This window comes from Argentina silus (genome assembly GCF_951799395.1).
Source record: "Argentina silus genome assembly, chromosome: 1".
In the NCBI taxonomy this organism is placed as follows: domain Eukaryota; kingdom Metazoa; phylum Chordata; class Actinopteri; order Argentiniformes; family Argentinidae; genus Argentina; species Argentina silus.
In genome coordinates, this window is record NC_139655.1 from 3,627,522 (window position 1) to 3,650,631 (window position 23,110).

Below are 23,110 nucleotides of genomic sequence, written 5' to 3' on the forward strand. Positions count from 1 at the left end.
GTTGATTGCTTCTCAATTAGATAATTACTACTCTTTTTTCATATATATATATTTCCCCAGCCAAGACTCAATTCACGTCTAACGCCATCTGTCAATTGAAGCAAATGTGGAATGTGTTGAATGGGTTGTTATCGGTAAAGAAAGGTCATCAAAAAAATAAGTCTGATCAACCGGATTTACAGGAGGTGAACTGAAGCATCTACCAAATGGAATTTGTGTCACACCAGCCATGGGGGAGTGTCCAAGCTGACTGACAGAAATCTAATCGAATTCGAGGTAGAATTGTGAAGCGGAAGCTGAAATGTCCTCCCAGAAACCCAATGGGCGCTTCCTAAACACAAAGGAGGTTTGCCGAGAATCCTCCTCGACTAATAATATTACGAGTTTACGCCCGCAGTGAGACGTAACCCCGCCTCTAGCTTCCATTTCTGAACTGAGGGACACGGTGCTCGCGGAGAGAAACCTCGCTTTTATATATATTTCTCATGTAAACAAGCTATTGGTTGTGTATTTGTGATTAGCGACGCTCAACCGAGATAGCCTGGTATTCCATAGGTCTAGTCTACGTGGAACCCGGTTTAAATAGTGGCTAAAAATCGAAGCTGGCCTTTTATCTCTCGTTTTAACTTTCCTGAGCGGCGTTTTCCGCCGTTTTTTTTCTTTCGCCCCACTCACTCTACCCCCTGTGTGAGTAGGGGCCTGTAACGTTGGTTTAGCCACGAGGCGCGTCGGAGCAGCGGGAATTGGGCGATGGCGGAGTTCGGTAACGGACTGACGGATGAATCCCTGTTGGACTCAGACCCTGGACATCCAGAGCTGGAAGACCCGGGTGTTGGGGATGAGGAACCGGGTTTAGAAGAGGGAGAATCCGCTATTGAGGACCCGGTAAGTGAAGGGCATCATTTATTCCCCAAAACGTGACTTCAGAGTTTGGACAGTACATTTAGTTAGTAAGATATTAAATGACTTATTATAATAATAATAATTAGCTTTATTATAATATCACATGCTATGGTAAATTAGTGTCACTGTTATCGCCCGGTCGATAACCGCCATTGTGGCTCACGCAGTGCAGTATAAATGGGTGGTGACATGCGTGGTTCTGGCGGCCATATTGGCGCAGCGGCGATGGTAGTTTCTCTGCGCTAGAGCTGTCGACCTAGTGGGGGAAAAAAATCTTCATCGCGAAAATGTGAGACGGAGATGTAGGAGACAGGGGCGAGGGTAGGACAGGCCGCCATTAGCCGCCGCAGTGCGAGTCTATCCGCAGACACGGCGAGAGCTCACGGTAAACACGCCTCCTTTATTTTCTGGAATATCATACACTGACAGAGCTGCTGGAATTTAAGGGCTGATGCGCATACAGAACATGATTATGAATATAAAATAGTAGTTGTAGAAGCTTTTAAATGTGTTGCCAGCTACCGGTCAGTCAGCTTCACGATGAACAAGCTCCGTAAATCATAAATATTGTTAAATATCTAGCTAGCATGTATGCGGCAGTTGCTTTTAACGTTAGCTAGTTACATTGAGCTCTGGCAATTGGCTGGCCATTAGGTTTGATAATGATGGGGATGGAGATGACGAGAGCTTACTAACGATAATATGCATCTGGCAAATCCATCCTCGACATCAGCAATGGTTATTCTACATTATTGTAATTAGGGACATCCATCTTTGTAACGAGTAATCTTAAATATAAAAAAAAAATAGGATTGTCAATAATCTCACGAATTAAAGCGACTGTGTAGCCATGGTGTACATCAACACAAATGTAAACGTGCACGTGTGGGTTGTGGCATGGAATGTGTTTAAGATAAGTTGTGTGCGCACAAGATTGGGGGTGCGGTATTTCAGGGCAGGGCTAGCATCCTTGGATATTTGCAGAAAGGGGAGAGGGATTGGGAGGAACGACAACACACTAAATATGCGACAAAACACAGCCACGCATCTGTAATGTCACCGTTTAGGGTCATGTGCAGACCTTGCCATGAATTTAAATGTGTTTTCCCTCTTGAAGAGACCATCTTGAATTGGTGTGTATAGCTTGTTGGTGTGATCCGTTAGGACACTGTGTGACATTCATCCACCCTCTAGACCTGGACTGCGTGAATGGAGTGGCATGGCTTTGTATGTCAGTATAAGCCAGGGATGGAACTGGAGCGACCCTCGCTGCGCTGCAATGCAGCACTGTCAGGACTGTTGCCATCCACAAGGCATTCACCTAATACGGCATCCCATCCCACCCAGCAGCATCCCATCCCACATCCCACAGCATCCCATCCCACCCAGCAGCACTTTGTAATGTGCCACTGTCTTATTGTCCATGACTGGGGCAGGAGGGGGGTGGGGGGGGGGTTCTTGCTGAACGGGCAGTCTGAAATGAATGGTGACTAAATGGACTAGTCTGCTGTAAAGACCCCCAGCCCAGTGGTCATGTGCGAGGCTGTTCCACTCATCTGCCAGTGCAGGAGCCGGGTCAGTTCAGGCTACAGGATTTCAAGTGGACTGCTGTGTCATGGTTCCTATCCAGCATGGATGGATGAATAGGATGAATTTATTCATTTATGTTTTACTGTCAGTGTGTGTGGTGACCCTGCTAACTGTGGCGTGTGTGTGTGTGTGTTGCTTATTGCAGGAGCTGGAGGCGATCAAAGCTCGGGTGCGAGAGATGGAGGAGGAAGCGGAGAAGCTGAAGGAGTTACAGAACGAGGTGGAAAAACAGATGAACCTGAGCCCTCCACCAGGTGTGTGTGTGTGTGTGTGTGTGTATGTGTGTGTGTGGAGGCTGAGAGAGATGTAGGAAAAACAGATGAACCTGAGCCCTCCACCAGGTGTGTGTGTGTGTGTGTGTGTGTGGGGGGGGGTAGCAGGGTAAATGGGGAGGATATGGTTGGCTTTAGGAAGAAAGAACGAATGATTGTTTGAAGAGAATCAACATTTCTAATTCTCGTGGATGTAATGTTCTGTCCTCTGTAGCTGGTCCCGTGATCATGTCCATTGAGGAGAAGATGGAGGCTGACCAGAGATCAATTTACGTTGGAAACGTAAGGCTTCACCTCTGCCTCTCATTCTTTTTTCTTTCTTTTTTTTTTAGATATATTTTTAGGGCATTTCTGCTTTTATTAGGATAGAGATAGTCGAGATTGACAGGAAGGATGGGTGAGAGAGAGGAGAGATGACATGCAAGATAGGTCGATGGTCGGAATCGAACCTTGCGATGATATGGTATGTGCCTTAGTGTGCTACGCCACTGAACGCCCCCCTCTCATTCTCTTGGTTGTCGTTTTGTTTAATTTATTTAAGGTGTGGAATTCGCACCTTTTAGGCCTATCTTTTTACATTGTACACAGGGTTCTCCCCGCAGCTCTGCCACAATGATGAAACTAATATTTAGTAATGACAGAGCAACTGTCTTTGAATGCCAAGCGAAAGCTTGGGGCCCTTAGTGGCGTAGCACACTAATGTGCTTACCACGTAATCGGAAGGTTCCTGGTTCGATTCCGACCCTCGACCTATCTTGCATGTCATCCCTCCTCTCTCTCTCCCATCCTTCCTGTCAATCTCTACTCTAGTCTCTATCGCAATAAAGCAGAAATGCCCTAAAAAAACATATTTAAAAAACATATATATATTTTTTTAAAGCGAAAGTGTTATGTCTCTCTGCGTTTTAGCTGTATTTTGATGTGAGTGAAATGCGAGTCGGTCGGTTTTGATCATGCAATCCAGAGCCACCCTGTTCAGAACTCCTGGGGCGAACCCTGATACATTATATCCTGGATGCAAATTGTGTGTGTCTGTGTCTCACCATTGTGTGGTCTGTGTGCAGGTGGATTATGGTGCCACGGCAGAGGAGCTGGAGGCTCACTTCCACGGTTGTGGCTCCGTCAACAGAGTCACCATCCTGTGTGACAAGTTCACAGGGCATCCCAAAGGGTGATTATTACTACTATTATTATTATTATTATTATTACTTGGCTGAGGCCAAGTTAGAAAGATACATTTCAAAGAATAATCAATCGTCCCTTCCTTAAAACAATTGGATTGGTGAAAGCAATGCAGCGGAAAGCTTGCTTTGACCAGTTAAATTACGTTAGGTTAGGAATGGCTTCAAGGCGGAATAGGTGTGTGCATGTTTACTTTCTATGAATAAAGCTGACATGATTCCTTATGGTGAATGCCAGAGAGGCGTGTCACAATACATTTATCTTTAGGTGTTCCAGAAAGTTGTGCCCTACTGAACACAGCCCTACTGAACACAGCCCTGGGCCGGTAGATATCAAGCCTCTCAAGAGCAGGAAACAGCTCAGAAGAGCTCAAATTCAGAGAGTGACGCACATTTGGTCCTACTTTTCCGCATGCAAATAGAAACAAGTTATCAAGAAGAAGAAAAAAGTTGTCATAACTCTGCTAGTATTTCGGAGTCCTCAAAAGGCCTGTGTCTCCTTGTCGTGACTAACACAGGGTCCATCAGCCTAACATTACCAGTGCAATAACTCCCAACATTAATTAATTACAGCACCACACATCATCAGAAGATTGTATTGATTTCCCCACCACTCAATGTCAAACTATCCGCAAACGATCTGCCTTCATGCATGTCGGTAACCATGAGGAAAAAACATAATGGGGTATTGTGATATTGTTTTAATATTTAATTCAACAGTATAAAGGTTCTCTGCTTCCTGAGGTCTGCTCTCTAATAGTCAATTAACACTCACTATGTTTCTGCTGCTGCTGCAGGTTTGCCTATATCGAGTTTTCAGACAAGGAGTCTGTGAGGACGGCCATGGCTTTGGACGAGTCCCTGTTCAGAGGGAGGCAGATTAAGGTGAGGACAGATGGAGAGGACTCGCCCTCAGTGAGAGGGTTACTTCCAAAAAAGACATTGAAACAAATAAGCGTTGGTCCCTAATAAACACTGGTTAAAAATAAATAGTTTACCAGTATGTACGCAACGTGTACCTTACCGGTATGTATTCTTCAATCTGACGTCTCTTTTACGGCAGATCTGTATGGAAACAATAATAAATTACCATATCTATCAAAGATTAATCAGATTTGTAACTGATTTATTGTAGGCTAATCACGTTGGTGGATATATATATATATATATATATATATATATACACATACATACATACATATACAGTACCAGCCAAAAGTTTGGACACACCTTGCCAAGAGTGTGCAAAGCTGTCATCAAAGCAAAAGGTGGCTACTTTGAAGAATCTAAAATATAAAAAATATTCTGGTTTGTTTAACACTTTTTGTTTACTACATAATTCCATATGTGCTCCTTCATAGTTTTGATGTCTTCAATATTAATCTACAATGTAGAAAATAATAAAAAATAAAGAAAAACCATTGAATGAGAAGGTGTGTCCAAACTTTTGACTGGTACTGTGTATAACTAGCACTGTTATTCAGCTGTGATAATCACATTGGTGGATATTTATATATATCAATATGATATATCCAGCTATGTTATATCCCGGGCTTGAGCAGTTGGGCAAAAGCAGTGTGTGCCAAATAGAATAACCGCTGGTCTCCAGCAATAGCCTGTCTCCAATACTTGCCAGATGTGCACTGTGGTTAAAGGAAATGAACACCTGAGCTACTAAATGAAGTTTGAATTTTTACGTTTATGGCATTTAGCAGACGCCTTTATCCAAAGCGACTTACAACAAATACATTTGTTTAAGTAAGTCAATCATCGATCCATCATTCGTCATAAGATAAAGTAATCAATGCTCAGACCAGGGGCCATAGGCAGTCACAATGCTAGAAGAAGGAGTTTTTTTTACCCAAAGACCAGAGTTGAGAAACAATGCCCTAATCAGACAGGGTTCACAAGGATCAATTCCATTTCACCTTCTGTGTTTTATCTAATCTGTGGCTTGTCTCTCCCCACCACCCCACACACACACACGCACACACACAGGTGGGCGCGAAGAGAACAAACAGGCCAGGCATCAGCACCACAGACCGCGGGTTCCCCCGGGCCCGCTTCCGCTCACGGGGAGGGAACTTCTCGTCGTCACGCGCACGCTACTACAGTGGCTACACACCACCCAGAGGCAGAGGACGGGCCTTCAGGTGAGCCAGCCGGGACACCCACACCCTGAGACTGAGAGACAGCCCAACCGGCCGTTACCTGACAGGGGAGGGAGGGCAGGGGAGGGGAGGGGAGGGTGAGGATATTTGAGAGAGGGAGGGAGGGAGGGAGGGGAAGAGAGGGTATGCAAGTAGACCAGAGAGAGGGGGAGACTGAGTGAAGCAGTGGGTTTTAGGGGGAAAGGAATGAGTGAACAGTGAGTAATGTAATGGGAAGGTAGACGGAGGATGAAATTGGTGTGGAGGAGGGGAGGAAGAAAGGGTTTCCCTGAATCCTAAATCGAGCCCAAATTCCTACCTTTATGCATTTGTGTAGATCTATAGGATTGGAGAGTTGTAAGTTAACATGGCATAAGTGCCACCTCCTTCAGAGGGCAAACTGTAGCTACCACCATATTGCTTATGGGGGACTACTGGCCGGTTTGGGATTGGAGGATGATTTCAACATCTTCGAAGCCCATTTTACTCACTCGTTCTTTTGGGGGTGAATATGTATCCGGAGACTAGTGCAGCAGGAGGAAAGGGCCCTATTTGAATACCTGCACCCATCTGCCCTTCCTTCCTTCCTCCATTGATGTAATCAAACTAACACTTTTGGATGGGTGGAAGCACGGGCTCTTCCTAATTCAAGGAAGGAAGGGAGGTTGCATTTTTAGGGGCAGTTCCCAGACAGATCAAACCTAGGCTTTAATCAGTTAAGGTGAGAGCTAGGCGGGGTTAGACAAGGTCAGTCGGGTGTCGTTAGGTGGAGCCTGTTGCATGTTTGAGATGTACGCCGATAGGATACAGAGGTCAGAGGACTCGGAAGGTGAGTCAGGTGGGGGTTGTACCAGGGCAGGTTATTTCAGGGGTCAGGTGGGCTTGTTGCATGCATGGTACCACCCTTCAACCGTTTCAGTGGAGGCAGCCAAACTCTTTGTGCACGGCAGTGCGGTCTGCCCAGGCTGTACATGCATGAGTGGCAGGCTCTTTGTACGAGTTGGAGCGCTACATGTGTTTGTGTGTGTACACACACACACACTGCTCACAGGGGGTGTGTCTCCCCTCACTGCGGCAGGGTCATCAGTGACCCTTAAAAGGTGACAGGCAAAAGGGGCTCTGAGATCATGGTGTTTTTTTTGTGTTTTTTTTGTCCAGTGATTTTGTTTTATTTGTTGTTTTGCAATTCATTTGAGTCATTGAGAGTCTTGATGTTTTGGTTCAGAGGTGTGTAGATTCATACGTACATTCCTGGGTTAATTTTGGTTTTGGAGTTTGTTTATTGTTCTATAGTTTAGTCTAGTAGATGTTGGGGCACTGAACCTATCAGTTGCTTGTTTTAATGTTGGAAGGTGTATTAAGCATTTTCATCTTGTGTTCCATCTCATCGTGTGTGTGTGTGTGTGTGTGTGTGTAGGTTAGTTCCCCTGGTGCATCAGTAGTTCCAGAGCTTTGTTTTGCCTGTGACCTTTTAAAAGCCCCTCCCTGGTCTCTATCCATCTGTATTTGTTTTCAATCTGTACAAAAGCCTGCCCCCTATGTACGTAAAACCTGGAGTGGATCAAAGCGCAGTGCACTGGGAGTCTGGTGTGTCTCCCTGGAGTGTGTGTCCTGCTGTGTCTCTCAGTGTGAGGTGAGAGGGGGGTTCCTGTGATGAGTCATAGAGTGAGCGACACGGTGGAGCTCTGTGTGGGCGGGCCCCACGATGCAGCTCTGTGTGGGCGGGCCCCACGGTGGAGCTCTGTGTGGGTGGGCCCCACGGTGGAGCTCTGTGAGGGGCCCCCCCCTCCATGTAATGTTTTATAAGTGTTGCTGAGAGAAAGGGAGGGACTATAGAACACATACTCAGCATCTTCACCCCTGTCACACATGCACCGAGAGATTTTGACCAATGCACTAGCCTTTTCAACTCACCTAGATTGACGTTATTGTAATTGGTAATTTTTTTTAGTGTTTTATCACCTCTGAGGGGGGCCTCTGATAAAACAGTCTATCAATTGAAAAATTCTCGTAGAGGATCAAGAGAAAGTAGTAAGGGCCTGATTTCTGAGGTGTTTGCCCCTGCTATTTTCAAGAGGTAATAAAACATGGGATTTCGAACAAAGGTTAGACCAAGAGAATTAGATCTTATGTAATATGCATAGAATTGGTTTTGTCTCACATTGGCATGAAACCTATTTAAAAAAACAAAACAAAAAAAAAACACGTATTCCCTTGGGAGGAGTCGTCTCAAATGACAAAGGTGCCAGCGTTTAGTCGGCTAAATCTGGCCTTCAGTGTAAACGTAACAGACAGAAGAAGAATGAATCTCACATCCTGTGAGTTAAAAGGATTCCCATAGCTGTCAGAATCTCTCTCCAGTTCTTTTGTCTCCTCACTCACACCACTCCTATGCACACATGCACAGAGATTAGCTGATAGCCTCGTTACAGTTTGGCCACTGTTGGGGCGGGGGGGGGGGGGGGGAGCTAAAACAGGTTTGCTCCAACGACAGGATGGCAGCCTGCCTGACTTCTGGGTGATAATTATTGACGTTTGGGCAGTTCATACTGAAATTCGAATTAAATTTGAAATATTGGAAGGGCCAAAATGGTCAGCTTTGTGCTCTACCTTGTTGCGCGGACAACAAACCGAGTGTAAGCTCATTTAACACAAACGCAGAGTTCCAAATGAACCACCCCCTTTTGAGATCCTACCCCGTTTCCCCCTGGGCGCTTCTGTAGATCTGAAAGGACCACTGGATAGACATGGGAACTATGGCTTACATTCCACTTAGCTAATAAGAAGCAAAGATGAAGCGATTACTAAACTCGTCCGATCTGTTCAGATCTACAGGAATGTCTGGGGGGGGGGGGGGGGGGGGGGGGGGGGGGGGGGTTCTAGGAGGCAAATTAGAATTCACCCACAGATGCCCTAGGCACTCGGTCACACCCATAGCCTTCACTTCCAGAATGGAGGGTTCATTCCTGCAGCCTGATTTTGACTTCAGTATCTAACCACTGGTTTCAGCGCTGGTGTGTCCCCTGTGTTTGTGGCCACTGGGTGTTTGTGTGGGTGTTTGTGTGGGTGTTTTGTGTGGGTGTGGCAAAAGTATTGTGGTGTGGTTTTTTTTTAGCGTGTGTGTGGAGAGAGGGGGCAAAATTGTGCAGTCCAGTCCTCCCAGGTTGTGTCAGGAAAGATACTGGGTCAGTCAAGTCTGCTGTGTGTGTACTCACTCCTGGTTCTGCTGGGGGTATTTGTGGGGTGATGTCTCTTCCAACAGCGACCTCAGGAGCCACTCTCACAGAGAGAAAGAGAGAGAGAAAGAGGGAGAGAGTGCCTTCACTATCCCCCCACACCCAGACACTACTATAATACCTGTTTAATCTGAGAATCAGACACATTTTACTGTTGGCCAAGCAGCTTTCTTTCTGCACTGTAGTCCATTCTTATTCATTCTTATTTAAATTGTGGTAACGCAACACGTAGAAGACACAAGGCACAATACCGTTAAGATGGTATACATGTCTTTCTAGGAATTTGTGTATACCTAAACATTCTCTATGCGTAAATTATTTCTTCCCCAGTTTACTTCCAAGGATTGAGATCTCACCACAGGCCCCCTTTCTACCTGCAAGCACACGCACACACATACTACACCCATAATTGGTGTCCGTCGTCTTAAGCCAAACAAAAAAAACTCACCCTCTTTTTCTCTCTCTTTTCCAGGGGCCGAGGGCGAACAACATCGTGGTATTCCCCTTACTAATACCCCCCAACCCCCCTTACTATCATCCCCCCCTGTCCCCATACCAAAAAAAGAATGAAAAGTCCCCCAATAAAGGAAGAGAAACCAGAAGAGAGAAAAAAAAAAAAAAAGACAAAAAAAAAAAAAAAAAGACAAAAAAAAACTTCTCCTGGACAGACTGACTGGCCGCAGTGTGCGATTGTGTGTGAGCGTGCGTGTGCGAAGGTGGTACGTCACCCTGGTAAGGTATAAGATGGCTGTGTATGGGGGGGGGGGGGGGGGGGGAGAATTGGTGGCATTTCTTTTTTGAGAAGATGATGTTATCTCAGGCTGCAGACGTGTGTCCTTTTGTCTGGCTGTGAGCCCTCACACCCACAACACAGCCCCCCCCCCCCCCTCCCCCCTTGCTTGCAATTTTTGAAATTTAACAAAAGCAAACATCAACAAGAAAGGAAATCTGTTTTGTTGTTTTTTTAATGTACCTTCCTTACATATGTGAACCTTTCAATAGCAAGAATGTTGTACTTTTTTTTTAAAAAGTTTGTGGTTGGTATTGGAGTATCATATTCCCTTGTCTCTGTTCTCTGACCGGTTGCCACCCACTTCAACCCAACCTCCTCCTCCCCTTAACTCTCATCACCTTTGTTACCATCTTCCCTTGCTGGTATTCATCCCATGCGCTCCTGTGTTCAGTATTTTTCCTCTCTGGTCATTCTGACAGTGGCTGCAGTTCAGTATTGTGTTCAAAGTTTTTTTTTTTTCTTCTATTTTTTCAATTGTACCCCCCCCCCCCCTTTTTTTTTTTAGCCCATAGCGTTCACTTGCAAGAAGGCATGGCCAGAAGCTTTGCCAACGTTTCCATTTTTCTTCTTCTTCTGTTTGTGGGCCTCAAACTTTTGTCTCCTCCTTTTCGCCCCTTTTGCCTCTCTGTGCTGCTCCCTCCATTCACCCCTTCACCATCTCTCTATGTCCCTCTTTTTTGTTTTCTTCCTCTCTATCTTCTCTCTCTCCCCCTCTCCTCTCTCTGTATATTAGACCACTTCTTGTCGTTTCAGGTTTCAGGACCAGTGGAGGCTGACTACCCCTCCTCCCGTGGCTGCGGCGCCCCCCAATGTCTCAGCAGCGTCTCTCTCTCTCTCTGCACCCGCTATGCACACTCACCCCATCCTGTCTGTGTGGGGGGGCGGGGGAGGGGGTCAGGGTGACCACAGACCTACCGCGGGTGGCATTTACTACAACAAACGTTGAGCTTACTTACTCACACACAGACATAGAGACACAGACATGCGCGCGCGCGCACACACACACACACAACACTTCAGACACTACACAACCAACCCACCACACATAATTTATATACAGAACTAAAGCCAAGATTGCAGAGCTGCTGTGTGAGAGTGAGAAAGGAAGGACCAGAGAAGGGGTGGGGAGGGGTTCTAGTGCCCCAGCCCGGTCTCTGACGGTGCGCAGTGCAGTCACGGCTTGTCTGGGAGACTACAAGGGGGGCTACTGGCATTGGTTAACTTAATAACGGAGCGGGGCGGAGCATTTATTTTAGGGGGGGTAAGGGGTGGGTTTGTGTGGAGAGGTTTGGTTTTTTTGGGAAATTGGGGGGTGGGGGGCGGGGGGCTGAGGAGAGAGAGTGGGTTTGATCAAAAAAAAAAAAAAAGTTTGCTTTTTTTATTTTTTATTTTTAACCCATGAGTCTGTAATTAGAAACAAATAAAATAAAGACATTGTGTAAAAATGACATTTGTATGTGCTAGTCTGTTCTGATTTTTTTGAGGCAGTGATTTATGGTCCCCCTCTGTACCTCTAGCAAACTGGTTATTTTAGACAGCAATAATTGTTCATTGTTTAGGGGCCCATTTGAGTCATATTATGACTTGCCTTGAGACTTTCCCTAGTTCGGAAAGCCTTGGGGAAATCCTTTGCAGAAAGTAGCTACAAAGAGGTGGAAACCTGTTAGAAATGAATGGCGCCTCAGGACACGTCAATCCAAAACCTTGCTTGGACGGAGCTCCAAAATAAATAACTGAATTAGTTTTTCCTTCAGGTTTTCTTCAATGTTGCAAGCTAGCATAGGCGCCAACTCTCCGCAAAATAGTTCTACCCGGTCGGAAAAGAGGACTCGCATAACAACCAGCCACCATCCTATGGGCACGTGGGGGAGGGTTCTTGGAATGTAACATCCAGTGAAATTGCGAGCACATTCTCCTGTCGCTCTGTCCAGATTATACAAGCCAGACTGGATAATCAAAAATGCTCCGGACCTCCGAAGGAGGCGTAAGAACAACTTGATTTGGATGTATGGCTACGCAAAACTATAATATGATGAAATTTGCGTTGTGCAGGTTGGTTTTCAATTGTAAACAAAGATGGAAAAATCGCTGACGTTGTACCATCTTTTCCTGTATTGCTGTTACTGCTCTATAAATATAAATAAAATGCATTGAAGAAGTAGGTACCCAGTAGGTAGTTGCAACAACAACACATTGTTTTACTGTAAAAAAAAATAAAATAAATACATGACTTACCTTACTGACGACCTATTCATATCATTTGTCATTGGACTGATTGTCAGTTTAACTTTAGTCTCATTCAAGCCTTCGTGTTGTCCTCAAAAAGCATTGGAGAATATCCTCTGTAGACAGTTGTGTTCACTGTTTTGCAAAAGGTGCTCAACATTTTGTGTCAAAGCAATGAGAAATTTAAATTGGGGGACCTTTTCCATTTGGAAGAAAAGAAACAATCTTTGCCAGATATACATTTATTTCCATATAGATGTGATGTTCCGTCTGGGATCTCATGAGTATGCATAGACAATGTATGCCTGTCCCCAGTCTCCACACCACACTGATTAGGTAACAGCAAACGCATTGCATCTAGTAAACAGACCAACATCACATGATGCAAATATTTGTAAGTCACCCACATTTCAGAAATGCAGTTTTAAGGCAGAACAAGATCAGCACAAGTGTTTAATGGGATATACATGTGGTAAAAGCAATAGCTTCCAAAAGCATACAATTATCAAGCCGTATACACAATATTCCAATCATCCACAGTAAAAATGAATGTGATCCCAGTTGCTGCTCCAGTAGGTCATCACATTTAACAACGCCATTCTCCATCCAGCCTCCTGTGGTCTCAGGGGTCCATTCTTCAATCCTATCTGTGTTTCTTGAATGCTGCAGAGGACGTTGGTGATTACAGACACGTCGTAACAATAAAGATTGCCATGTACTGCAGTTGTCATTTCAAATATGAATTGGTTCTCAATGGTCCTCTGTGGCAGTGTCAGCTAAATGGCATATATTATATTAAATAGACAACATTTTGTTTTGTATATACACCATTTAGCTGACACTTTTATCCAAAGCGACTTACATTGCAGTGAGTGCATACATTTTTCAGTATATATGGTCCCAGTGGGAATCAAACCCACAACCTTAGCGTTGTTAACCATAGCATTTTGTAAATTTTTGACACTTAGCAGACGCTTGACACTGACACTTGTTTCTGGACGGGTCTAATAGACTCACCTCTCCTTTTAGTTTTCTTCTTCATCAGTTTCTTCTTCTTCTTTGGTCGATTATCCACATCCTGAGGGATGAAACGGCAAAGGTCAGAACTATCCACTAGAACATAAATCTCCACTCTGCCTAATATTGACCATTGCATGTTATCAGGCAGTGACTGGGAGCAGACCTGGGTCAAACGCATATGGTCAAATCTATATTTGTTTATTAAGTATAATTATTGTATTAGTATTTGAGGTGTGCTTGATTAAGATTGAAGTTAAAAATGTTTAACTACTCTTGTTGATTTCACTGCACCATGCAAAGTAAATCAAGTGTGACATATTTGACCTATGTCTGGCTGGTAAAGAGGTGAGATGCAGCGTACTGCTCACCTGTGCTTCGCCACCCGTCAGGGCTGTGATGTCACTGAACCGAGTGATGCCGCTCAGTTGACCCGACATTCCCAGCATGCCTCTCTTCTTGGCACTCCTCTCCTTCCGGGGCACTGCCAGACGCACCATCATGGACTCCTCAAAGTTTTTCCTGAAGAAGAGAAGAGACATTCAGGAGGTGTTGTTGCTGTCATATATTGTACTACGTCTACGGTTGCACAGAGAAAATATCATGTTACAAACAGATTAACCACAGTGCGAAACTAAAAATACACATTTTGAACATTAAAACAATACAACAAACAATGGTGAAAAAGTAACTCGGATGTCCAACTGTGGAATGAACTGATCATATTGTATGTAACTGTCTTTGTCCTGTGCTTTTGTGTACATGATGCAGCAAATAAAGTGTCTACTTTTCTCTCTAGGCACCTCTGTAGATAGTATTGGATAGATAGATAGATAGATAGAAGCAATATGCTAATTGCTCCACTTTTTTAGCTGGTTGGGACTTTCACCATATTTCTAACACCTATCTAATCCTCATATCTTACAACATACATATCTCGGCGGTAGGGAGTGAGGGCCGGGGGTAAATTTGAAATTCAGCTGAGTTCAGATGGTGACCCCTTTGCTGTCCCTGTTGGTGAGTGCACAACTGCACACTTCAGGGGAAAGGGGAGAGAATCGGGCACAGCATCTGTGTCTGATCTGATGTGATAATAATCCTGACCTGTGCAGCTCTTCCCGGCTCTCCCGATCCGTCTGGAAGTCCCGGCGTTCCCTGATCTCCTCCGGGGCGTCACTGTACTGCTGCCGGAGTTCCTGGATCACAGAACTGCGCAGGGCTGCACGGCGCTGCCTGTCTGCCAGCTCCTTTTTCTTATCCGCCTCCGTCATGTCTCCCTCTGTAGGACGGGGAGCGGGGGACAAAAATGCATCAATATCATCGCATTCGTTGAACTTTTCATACACCACTTGCAGCTCAAAATGGATACAGAGACAATAATGATTAAAAACACAAAAGCATATTGCAACAGTGTACAATTACTTTAAAACAGAACTACCATGGTTTTCTATGACTATCATAGAACTGGAGTGAGGTAACAGGACAGCTGTAATGATGACATTACCGTAGTGCATAGGGGCGATCCTGGGAGGTACATATTTCTTGCCACTAGAGGGCTCTTTTTTATCAGAGTCTGCCTTCTTTCCGTCATCCTCATCATCAGAGTCCTCAGATTCACTGAGCTATGGAACATAACAAAATATTACACCAGAACAATAGCCATCTTGTCAAATGTAATATGGATTGTGCACACAGAGACAGGACCCTAGACCTTACTTTGCTTTGCAGATTCTCTGGATTGGGACGGAACTGCAGTGGGTCATTTTCAGCTGTAACAGATCAAATGAAAACTCTTTAGTACACACAAACACACTTTGATTTGAATTAAAGTCTGCTACATTTGCACAGGATTGCATCTCACCTAAGCTTCCGGTCACTGCAGTACGCACCAATTTATCAATTTGGTACCTCAGCTTTTGGTCCAAAGGACGCATCTTCTCCAAGACCTGTTAGAAGAGTATTACATATTACAATCCACTTCCTTTTCAGGCCTTTATCCCAGGTCCTAGCCAAAGAAATACTGGAGTTCTGTCATAGCTTTCTCAGTGTTTGTAGTCATCTTTAGCCCTGAGTGGGCCAGCCTAGATTTGGCCCCAAATTCAAGATTGCGGCCAAAGTGTCATAATATTATTATTAGAGCATTCTATTCTACACTATTATTCTAACATGTTCCCACTTGTCTAGACATCTGTGTGTCAGGTGCCCCATAATACAGTTATTAAACAATTGATAATAGTCATAATCATCAGTCAATAGTTTTCACTCTTAGGCTGCCACATCCAAGGTGGGCCACCAGCTGAATTTAGCATGGTTAAAGAGGATAAATCCACAGAGTAAACTTTGTGAAAAAAAAATCTTTTGAAAAATAATTCTCATTTATCATCATGATCTTACTGTTCTAACGGTGACCAATCTGTGTAGGGCGCCATTTTCCTTCAAACTACCACCCTCTGATTTGACGCTAATCAGGTGAGTGACATCTTGCAGGTAAAACAACAGAAGCTGATATCGCAGGTCCAGAAATGACAAGCCCTGGAAGAGAGTGGGATACAATTACATTACACAGTAGAAGCATACACAACAGTATTGGAAGTTTTATAGTCCATAGAAATGCTTGCAATATCTCTATACTCTAGTGAACCTTCCATACCTTTGAAGTTTGGAATGCTCCATCTTGGACCCTCTTTAGCAGATCTCGAACATGACTTGTAACTCCAGCCACCTAGGATAGAACATAGCCATAGAAGATTAATTATATTTCTATGGCCAGGACACCCGTCTCCCGTTTTGCGTATAGAGCACACTTCTGACAAAACAGAATTAAGTTTTTCCTTCAGGTTTTCTTCAATGTTGCAAGCTAGCATCTCGCAACAACTACGGGAGACTATCAACGATATAAGACTAGCAATGATATCGGACTCCATAGGTTGTTAGACAGTACTCACTCGGACGTTAATTGTATCTCCTGTACGTCAGAGTATTACAAAATTAATGGAGATGTGAGAACTGGTAATAGGGCAAATAACCCTAAATACAATCATCAACCAGATTACACTGTTTAAATCTGAGCATAGATAGTCTAGAGAGTAGCCTCATGTTGCCGTAGTTGTATTGGTTGAGAAGCTGAGTAGAGAATATATATTTCAAACCTGTTCAGTGAGACTGTTCAATTGGCGCACTGCATTGGGACCATCAATATCAATCAAATCCTGAAAGAAAATTGCAATAACAATAAAATGTATAGCTACTTTTACTAGCTAAAAAATAGCTCACATGCAACACACATGATAGCTATCTGACAGCAGTAGCCAGAAAAACTGTAATAATAAATAGCAGGGGGACACCTATAAGAGAATATTATGTTCCTTGGAACGTCATATTGCATCTGTGAATAACAAATAAGCATAACTTTATATGACATGAAAACACATCAAAAACAAAACTCACGTTTTCACTGAAGGTAGCCGCCATTTTGCAAGTACGGAAGCAGTGAAGGGACAAATACAGTTTTCGTGCGTTTTCTCGTGTCAAAAGCATTGCGATTCTGGAAAATGTATAATACACACAATAAACAATACTTGGCAATATATGGCTATTTGAAGTATATTAAAGTATATTATATCCAGAAATACCAAGTCCAGAACCCAATGTTTTAAAAATAAAAATATAAAAATGACGATTTTGTGTCATGTAAAAAAGGGTAAGAGAGTAAATGAGAAAGAGAGAGAGAGAGAGAGAACGAATTAAAGGAAGAGAGAGAGAGAGAGAGAAAATGAGAAAGAGAGAGAGAGAGAACGAATTAAAGGAAGAGAGAGAGAGAGAGAGAAAATGAGAAAGAGAGAGAGAGAGAACGAATTAAAGGAAGAGAGAGGGAGTTAGAGAGAGACAGAGAGAGTTAGAGAGAGAGAGAGAGAAAGAGAGAGAGAGAGAGAGAAAGAGAGAGAGAGAGAGAGGGGGGGGGGTAGAGGAAGTGATGGTGTGGTGATGAGAGAGGAGTACCTGTCTCTTTAGACCATTTGAGAACAGCCACATTGAGAGAGGAACTCAGAAAAATACAAGAGATTACAGAGAACGCAGGTTCAGGGGTAAGTCAATATTCTTTAGGAAAAGTTTTGATGTTTCCTGTTATTTGCAGCAGTTCCTTCAGTGTTTTATAGCATAACAACAATTTTACCATTATTATTAAGCACTGAAAGTGATGTAATTCATTAACATTCTGTGTGTCTAAACCCCAACAGATGTCCGAATCTCAGCAGCCTTCCGTGATTCAGGGGTACAATCCTTCTGCCTCTGTACCGTTCTCCTCCTTTAATCACACCTGCTCTCCCTCTACAACCACGCTGGCGCAGAACCCTAGTACCTCAAATCCAGCCCTCATTACCAATAGCATGCCTCAGATGGACGGGGTTCTGTACAGCCAGCCTCTGGGGGCTCAGGGCCAGGGCCAGGGCCAGGGCCAGGGCCAGGGATTGCTCAGGACTGGCAGTGACAGAGTGGCGGAGCAGATGATGGGATTGTCGTACCTGTCGTACGGACCCTCCCATAGCACACCAACCACAGAGACTTTAGGCCAACACAATCACATAGTGCAGCAGGTATGTGAGCTGTAAACTGTCTAGTGTATCCAAATGGAATTTTCACCATAGCCTACTGCTTATAGCACGCAGAGGATTGATTTGGAATTCAGCAATATGTTATGCTCTATTTGTGCACAGACCTATGATCTACATGTGGTCCTCTGTGGCTCAGTTGGGAGAACATGGTGCTGACAATGCTTAGGTTGTGGGTTTGGTTCCTGCTGTGACCATGTATACTAAAAAATGTATGCACTCACTGCAATGTAAGTCGCTTTGGATAAAAGCTTCAGCTAAATGGCATATACAGTGCATTCGGAAAGTATGAAGTGCATTCAGACCCCTTAACTTTTCCCACATTTTGTTATGTTACAGCCTTATTCTAAAATGGATTCAATTAATTTTTTTCCCTCAATCTACATACAATACCCCATAATGACAAAGCCAAAACAGGTTTTTTAGAAATGTTTGCTAATTTATTAAAAATTAAAAAATGAAATATCACATTTACATAAGTATTTAGACCCTTAACTCAGTACTTTGTTGAAGCACCTTTGGCAGTGATTACAGCCTCAAGTCTTCTTGTGTATGACGCTAAAAGCTTGGCACACCTGTATTTGGGGAGTTTCTCCCATTCTTCTCTGCAGATCCTCTCAAGCTCTGTCAGGTTGGATGGCGAGCATCAGTGCACAGCTATTTTCAGGTCTCTCCAGAGATGTTTGATCAGGTTGAAGTCCGGGCTCTGGCTGGGCCACTCAAGGACATTCAGAGACTTGTCCCGAAGCCACTCCTGCGTTGTCTTGTCTGTGTGCTTAGGGTCGTTTTCCTGTTGGAAGGTGAACCTCAGAATCAGAATTCTTTTATTTGGCCAAGTATATTTGCACATACAGGAAATTGACTTGACGAGGTTGGTGCATGGACATAAAAAACAAATAGCCCCAGTCTGAGGCCCAGTCCCTAAAACTGAAAAACATCCCCACAGCATGATGCTACCACCACCATCCTGTCTTGTCTGTGTGCTTAGGGTCGTTTTCCTGTTGGAAGGTGAACCTCAGAATCAGAATTCTTTTATTTGGCCAAGTATATTTGCACATACAGGAAATTGACTTGACGAGGTTGGTGCATGGACATAAAAAACAAATAGCCCCAGTCTGAGGCCCAGTCCCTAAAACTGAAAAACATCCCCACAGCATGATGCTACCACCACCATGCTTCACGGTAGGGATGATATTGGCCAACTGATGAGCGGTGCCTGGTTTCCTCTAGACGTGATGCTCGGCATTCAGGACAAAGAGTTCAATCTTGGTTTCATCAGACCAGAGAATCTTGTTTCTCATGGTCGGAGTCCTTTAGGTGCCTTTTGGCAAACTCATGTGCTTTTTTACTGAGGAGTGGCTTCCATCTGGCGACTCTACTATAAAGGCCTGATTGGTGGAGTGCTGCAGAGATGGTTTTCCTTCTGGAAGGTTCTCCCATCTCCGCAGAGGAACTTTGGCGCTCTGTCAGAGTGACCATTGGGTTCTTGGTCACCTCCTCTGACATGCACTGTCAACTGTGGGACCTTATATAGACAGGTGTGTGCCATTCCAAATCATGCCCAATCAATTGAATTTACCACAGGTGGACTCCAATCAAGTTGTAGAAACATCTCAAGGATGATCAATGGAAACAGGATGCACCTGAGCTCAATTTTGAGTGTCATAGCAAAGGGTCTGAATACTTATGTAAATGTGATATTTCATTATTTTATTTTTTTTATAAATTAGCAAACATTTCTAGAAACCTGTTTTGGCTTTGTCATTATGGTGTATTGTGTGTAGATTAATGAGGGGGAAAAAATGAATTGAATCCATTTTAGAATAAGGCTGTAACATAACATAAAATGTGGAAAAACTTAAGGGGTCTGAGTACTTTCCGAATGCACTGTATTATTACATTACCACAGTGTTTGTCTTTCTCCCCTACATCCCACCTACTGTCCCTGTTCTCCAGGGGTTTTCTCCATTCCTCCTGCCCCCTCCCCCTGGCCCCCTGCGTAACTCCATGCAGAAGAGAGGCCTCAGCAAGGACAGCACAGAGTACCGTCTGAGACGGGAGAGAAACAACATCGCTGTGAGGAAGAGCCGGGACAAGGCCAGGCGGCGCATCCAGTTCACACACCAAAGGGCCCTGCAGCTTCAGGAGGAGAACCACAGGCTGCAGGTCCTGATAGGGCAACTCACACAGGAACTGGACACTCTCAAGCACATCTTATCACAGCGCCACCTACGGCCCATGAGTGAGAACGCCGCCAGCTGCTGAGTAGAAAGTGAGCAACTAAGCCTAGCCAAGTATGAAAGCAACTTTTTTTTTTTTTTTTAAATAGATGTGAAGTATAGTTGAGGTATATTCTTCTTTTGTGTTAATATGGTACATTTACAATCATGATTGTAAAAAGCAGCTTGGTTCTTTCTTGGGTTACTCCCTCGAACAAGTTGTGCCCAACTTGTGGGTTTCTGTCAAGTCAACAAATAGGAGTTTTAAGTGATTTAAAATTCCTGTATTGTCTTTAATGAGATGAAAGATTTAAGAACACTACCTACCTGGTATTTTCTTAGAAATTACATGGCAAGAGATGTTGCTCAACCTGATTACCCAATATCCTATGGTTTGTATGGGCTTCAATGAGATGTATTAGCCACAAAATACAATTTAACTGTTGTGTGCCAATTTACTAGGATTTTGTAGTAGTACCAGTAATACCACTGATTAAAGAGGAATGTAAATGTGTTGTGAAAGAAAGCTTTACTAAATGGATTAATATGGAATGATACTGTTCATCAATTAACATTTCTTGAATAAAATACATTTTCTATGGATCAGTCTCAACCACTTGTCTTTTGTATTCGATTTTCAGGTACTAATAATATGGACCAATAATAGATCTAGAAGAAACAAACATTTGAAATGATCAAAAGTTTGTAGTGAATACAATACATCAATTGTCTGTATTTAGTTGTAGCTGATAGAATGTACATTAGCCCACTCTCCTTACTGCTTTACGTCTAACATGTCTCATGTTATGACTCAACGAGTCAGAATGAGATGTGCCTAATAATTTCCTACTATTTGGTCTCTTCAGCGCAGTATTAACACTCACTGTCTGCCAATGCCGTTACAAACAGACACCGTGACTTAGGGGTTTCATGGAGAATAAGCAGAGCCGTCTATGTAAGCTGGGTAAGATTTCAACATATCATGGAACAGAGACAAGAGATTAGCATCAGAGAACTCGAGCCTTACTGTGGCGACGATTACAAATGGATAGGAAACAAGGGGCCACAGGCCTCCACTTGAGCTACACATTGAACACAGTGTGTCTATGTATTTACAGTGTATGACAACAATGCAAATAAAAATGGGTGAGTGGCTTTGTGGGATGGACACTATTCTTCACCCAGATGAAGGTCTGTTGACTGGAACATTGAGATTTTTTTTACATATAAATGTGAAGTAGCATGACATCCAGTATGTTCATGTTGTTTTCCTTTTCTATGGACACTATTCTGGAAAGGGTCACGGTTAGTATTTGACTATGTGAGAAAGAGTTAGGAGTGACCTGTGTGAGTGTCTCCTATGTTTGCGTTTGTGAAGGAGAGAGTGAGAAAGTGAAAGAAAGATGGCTGGATAGTTATGACTGTGTGCTAGAAGTTATGTTCTTATGGCTGCAAAGTTCACATGTCTGCAGATGTTGAAATGACCATCGATGCCTCTGTGGGGCAATCTGTGGTCCCAGGACTGCAACGTCTCCACAGAATGATGAAAGAAAAACAGTATTTCACCTCATCCCAAGTTACTCAACGCCTAGTATGTTTGAAAGAGATATACTATGCTCTGAACTGCACAATAAATGGAGGGGGTATTTTGCAACAGGGAAAATTACAGAGAAAATAGGATTTTAAAGCACTTGTTCTGTTATGGTGGCTTAATTAACATTAAACAACTTCCTCTTATAAAGCCTCTTATACAAACTTTTACTTTTATTTTACAAGAAACATCCACTTACTGATATAAATACTTTTTGATTTAACAATCAAGCAAGACTCTCCTTGGTTAGTACATTATATATATATATATATATATATATATATATATATATATATATATATATATATATATATATATATATATAGATAGATAGATAGATAGAGAGAGAGAGAGAGAGAAAGAGAGAAAGAGAGAGAGAGAGAGAGAGAGAATATATAATATATATTATATATCAAAGACATTAAACCATTACTATTGAATTTTGAAACTGAAGCATTGCTAAATAAGCACACTGTTGCAAACAATCCACTGCCCCACCATTCACTGAAAGTGTTATCAAGGAATGAATCAATGAATCAATGAACCAACAACTCCAAATCATTTTGCTTAGTGTCAAGTATTAATTTGGTATTCAGAAAATTACAAATGTTATGGGTGAGCAAAAAAAGACACAATTCACTCAATTCAGCCTATAGGAGGTGAAAAAAAATAAAGTCTTCATTAGCATTACATTCTGGAATGTTTAACTTGTCATGGCTCTGTTGTTATAAATTATTATGAATGAAAATTCATAAATTAAGATTGTGGCTTTTTTATGTTTTCAGTATTGTCGTCTGGCCAAAATATGTTGGTAGCTTTATTAAAAAGACACTTTTCTCACAGTGCTTTACAACAAGAATAATACAAACAATACAAACAATGAATACAATATAAACAATATTAACTAACACCCAACAGTAGACCCACAAAAATAAAGCCAAGAAAAAGGGAAACGTGGCAAGTGGCAAGAAAAACTCCCTGGTAGGAAGAAACCTTGAGAGGAACCAGGTTCCACAGGCTGAACAGTGAACTCATTTGGAATGTGATGCAAAAGTTAATGTCTGCCTAGTAAGCTACATAGAGAAGGGCAGCATCCCGAGTATCAACAGCAGAATTATTATCTTATACTTTCCTTTCCATCCCCATTTGATAATGGATGCATTTGTTAATTTGTAGGTTTGTTTGTTTTCGTATTTGCTTTTGAGTTGCTTTGTAAATGTTTAGGTCTCCGTGACCTCCATTTGGAGGGAGTGATTACATTGCATGTGTGACCCTATTAATCAAATACAGATACACTAACGCTGCCAATGGTCAAGAGTCTG

The 23,110-nt window shown here is 43.1% G+C and overlaps 3 protein-coding genes across 7 annotated transcripts; 2 read left to right on the forward strand and 1 right to left on the reverse strand.

Moving 5' to 3' along the window:
• Nucleotides 1-429: 429 nt before the first annotated feature.
• Nucleotides 430-11,366, forward strand: pabpn1 (poly(A) binding protein, nuclear 1). 4 transcript variants are annotated; one of them, XR_014554523.1, is made up of 8 exons: nt 430-885; nt 2,639-2,747; nt 2,980-3,047; nt 3,830-3,936; nt 4,744-4,831; nt 5,945-6,099; nt 9,805-10,064; nt 10,879-10,993. XR_014554523.1 is itself a non-coding variant. In XM_083681175.1 (7 exons), the coding sequence occupies exons 1-7, from the start codon at nt 751-753 to the stop codon at nt 11,069-11,071; spliced, it is 855 nt and encodes a 284-aa protein (XP_083537301.1). In that variant the 5' UTR covers nt 430-750; the 3' UTR covers nt 11,072-11,366. The 4 variants fall into 4 exon arrangements, 3 of the variants coding, with proteins under 3 accessions (XP_083537301.1, XP_083537302.1, XP_083537303.1); XM_083681175.1 differs by lacking the exon at nt 9,805-10,064 and having other exon boundaries at nt 10,879-11,366; XM_083681176.1 differs by having other exon boundaries at nt 9,805-11,022.
• A 1,220-nt stretch (nt 11,367-12,586) lies between these two features.
• On the reverse strand, nt 12,587-16,884 carry ngdn (neuroguidin, EIF4E binding protein). 2 transcript variants are annotated; one of them, XM_083673377.1, is made up of 11 exons: nt 16,816-16,884; nt 16,518-16,577; nt 16,019-16,090; nt 15,763-15,900; nt 15,230-15,314; nt 15,080-15,137; nt 14,873-14,985; nt 14,473-14,647; nt 13,740-13,890; nt 13,369-13,429; nt 12,587-13,014 (listed from the first exon to the last, which is right to left on the reverse strand). In XM_083673377.1, exons 1-11 carry the CDS (start codon nt 16,837-16,839, stop codon nt 12,995-12,997), a joined length of 957 nt encoding a protein of 318 aa, XP_083529503.1. In that variant the 5' UTR covers nt 16,840-16,884; the 3' UTR covers nt 12,587-12,994. The 2 variants fall into 2 exon arrangements, with proteins under 2 accessions (XP_083529503.1, XP_083529502.1); XM_083673376.1 differs by having other exon boundaries at nt 14,873-14,990; nt 15,085-15,137; nt 16,816-16,883.
• An 843-nt stretch (nt 16,885-17,727) lies between these two features.
• On the forward strand, nt 17,728-20,681 carry cebp1 (CCAAT/enhancer binding protein (C/EBP) 1). The gene is made up of 2 exons (XM_083697488.1): nt 17,728-17,963; nt 19,935-20,681. Exons 1-2 carry the CDS (start codon nt 17,757-17,759, stop codon nt 20,241-20,243), a joined length of 516 nt encoding a protein of 171 aa, XP_083553614.1. The 5' UTR covers nt 17,728-17,756; the 3' UTR covers nt 20,244-20,681.
• Nucleotides 20,682-23,110: the final 2,429 nt, after the last annotated feature.

Coding starts and splice junctions, on each gene's coding strand:
- pabpn1 (XM_083681175.1), top strand. CDS start 751: ATGGCGGAGTTCGGTAACGGACTGACGGATGAATCCCTGTTGGACTCA. Junction 886..2,638: donor AATCCGCTATTGAGGACCCG/GTAAGTGAAGGG, acceptor TGCTTATTGCAG/GAGCTGGAGGCGATCAAAGC. Junction 3,048..3,829: donor GATCAATTTACGTTGGAAAC/GTAAGGCTTCAC, acceptor GTCTGTGTGCAG/GTGGATTATGGTGCCACGGC.
- ngdn (XM_083673377.1), bottom strand. CDS start 16,839: ATGGCGGCTACCTTCAGTGAAAAC. Junction 16,578..16,815: donor CGGCTACCTTCAGTGAAAAC/GTGAGTTTTGTT, acceptor ATTTTCTTTCAG/GATTTGATTGATATTGATGG. Junction 16,091..16,517: donor TGAACAGTCTCACTGAACAG/GTTTGAAATATA, acceptor GTTCTATCCTAG/GTGGCTGGAGTTACAAGTCA.
- cebp1 (XM_083697488.1), top strand. CDS start 17,757: ATGCCTCAGATGGACGGGGTTCTGTACAGCCAGCCTCTGGGGGCTCAG. Junction 17,964..19,934: donor ACAATCACATAGTGCAGCAG/GTATGTGAGCTG, acceptor CCTGTTCTCCAG/GGGTTTTCTCCATTCCTCCT.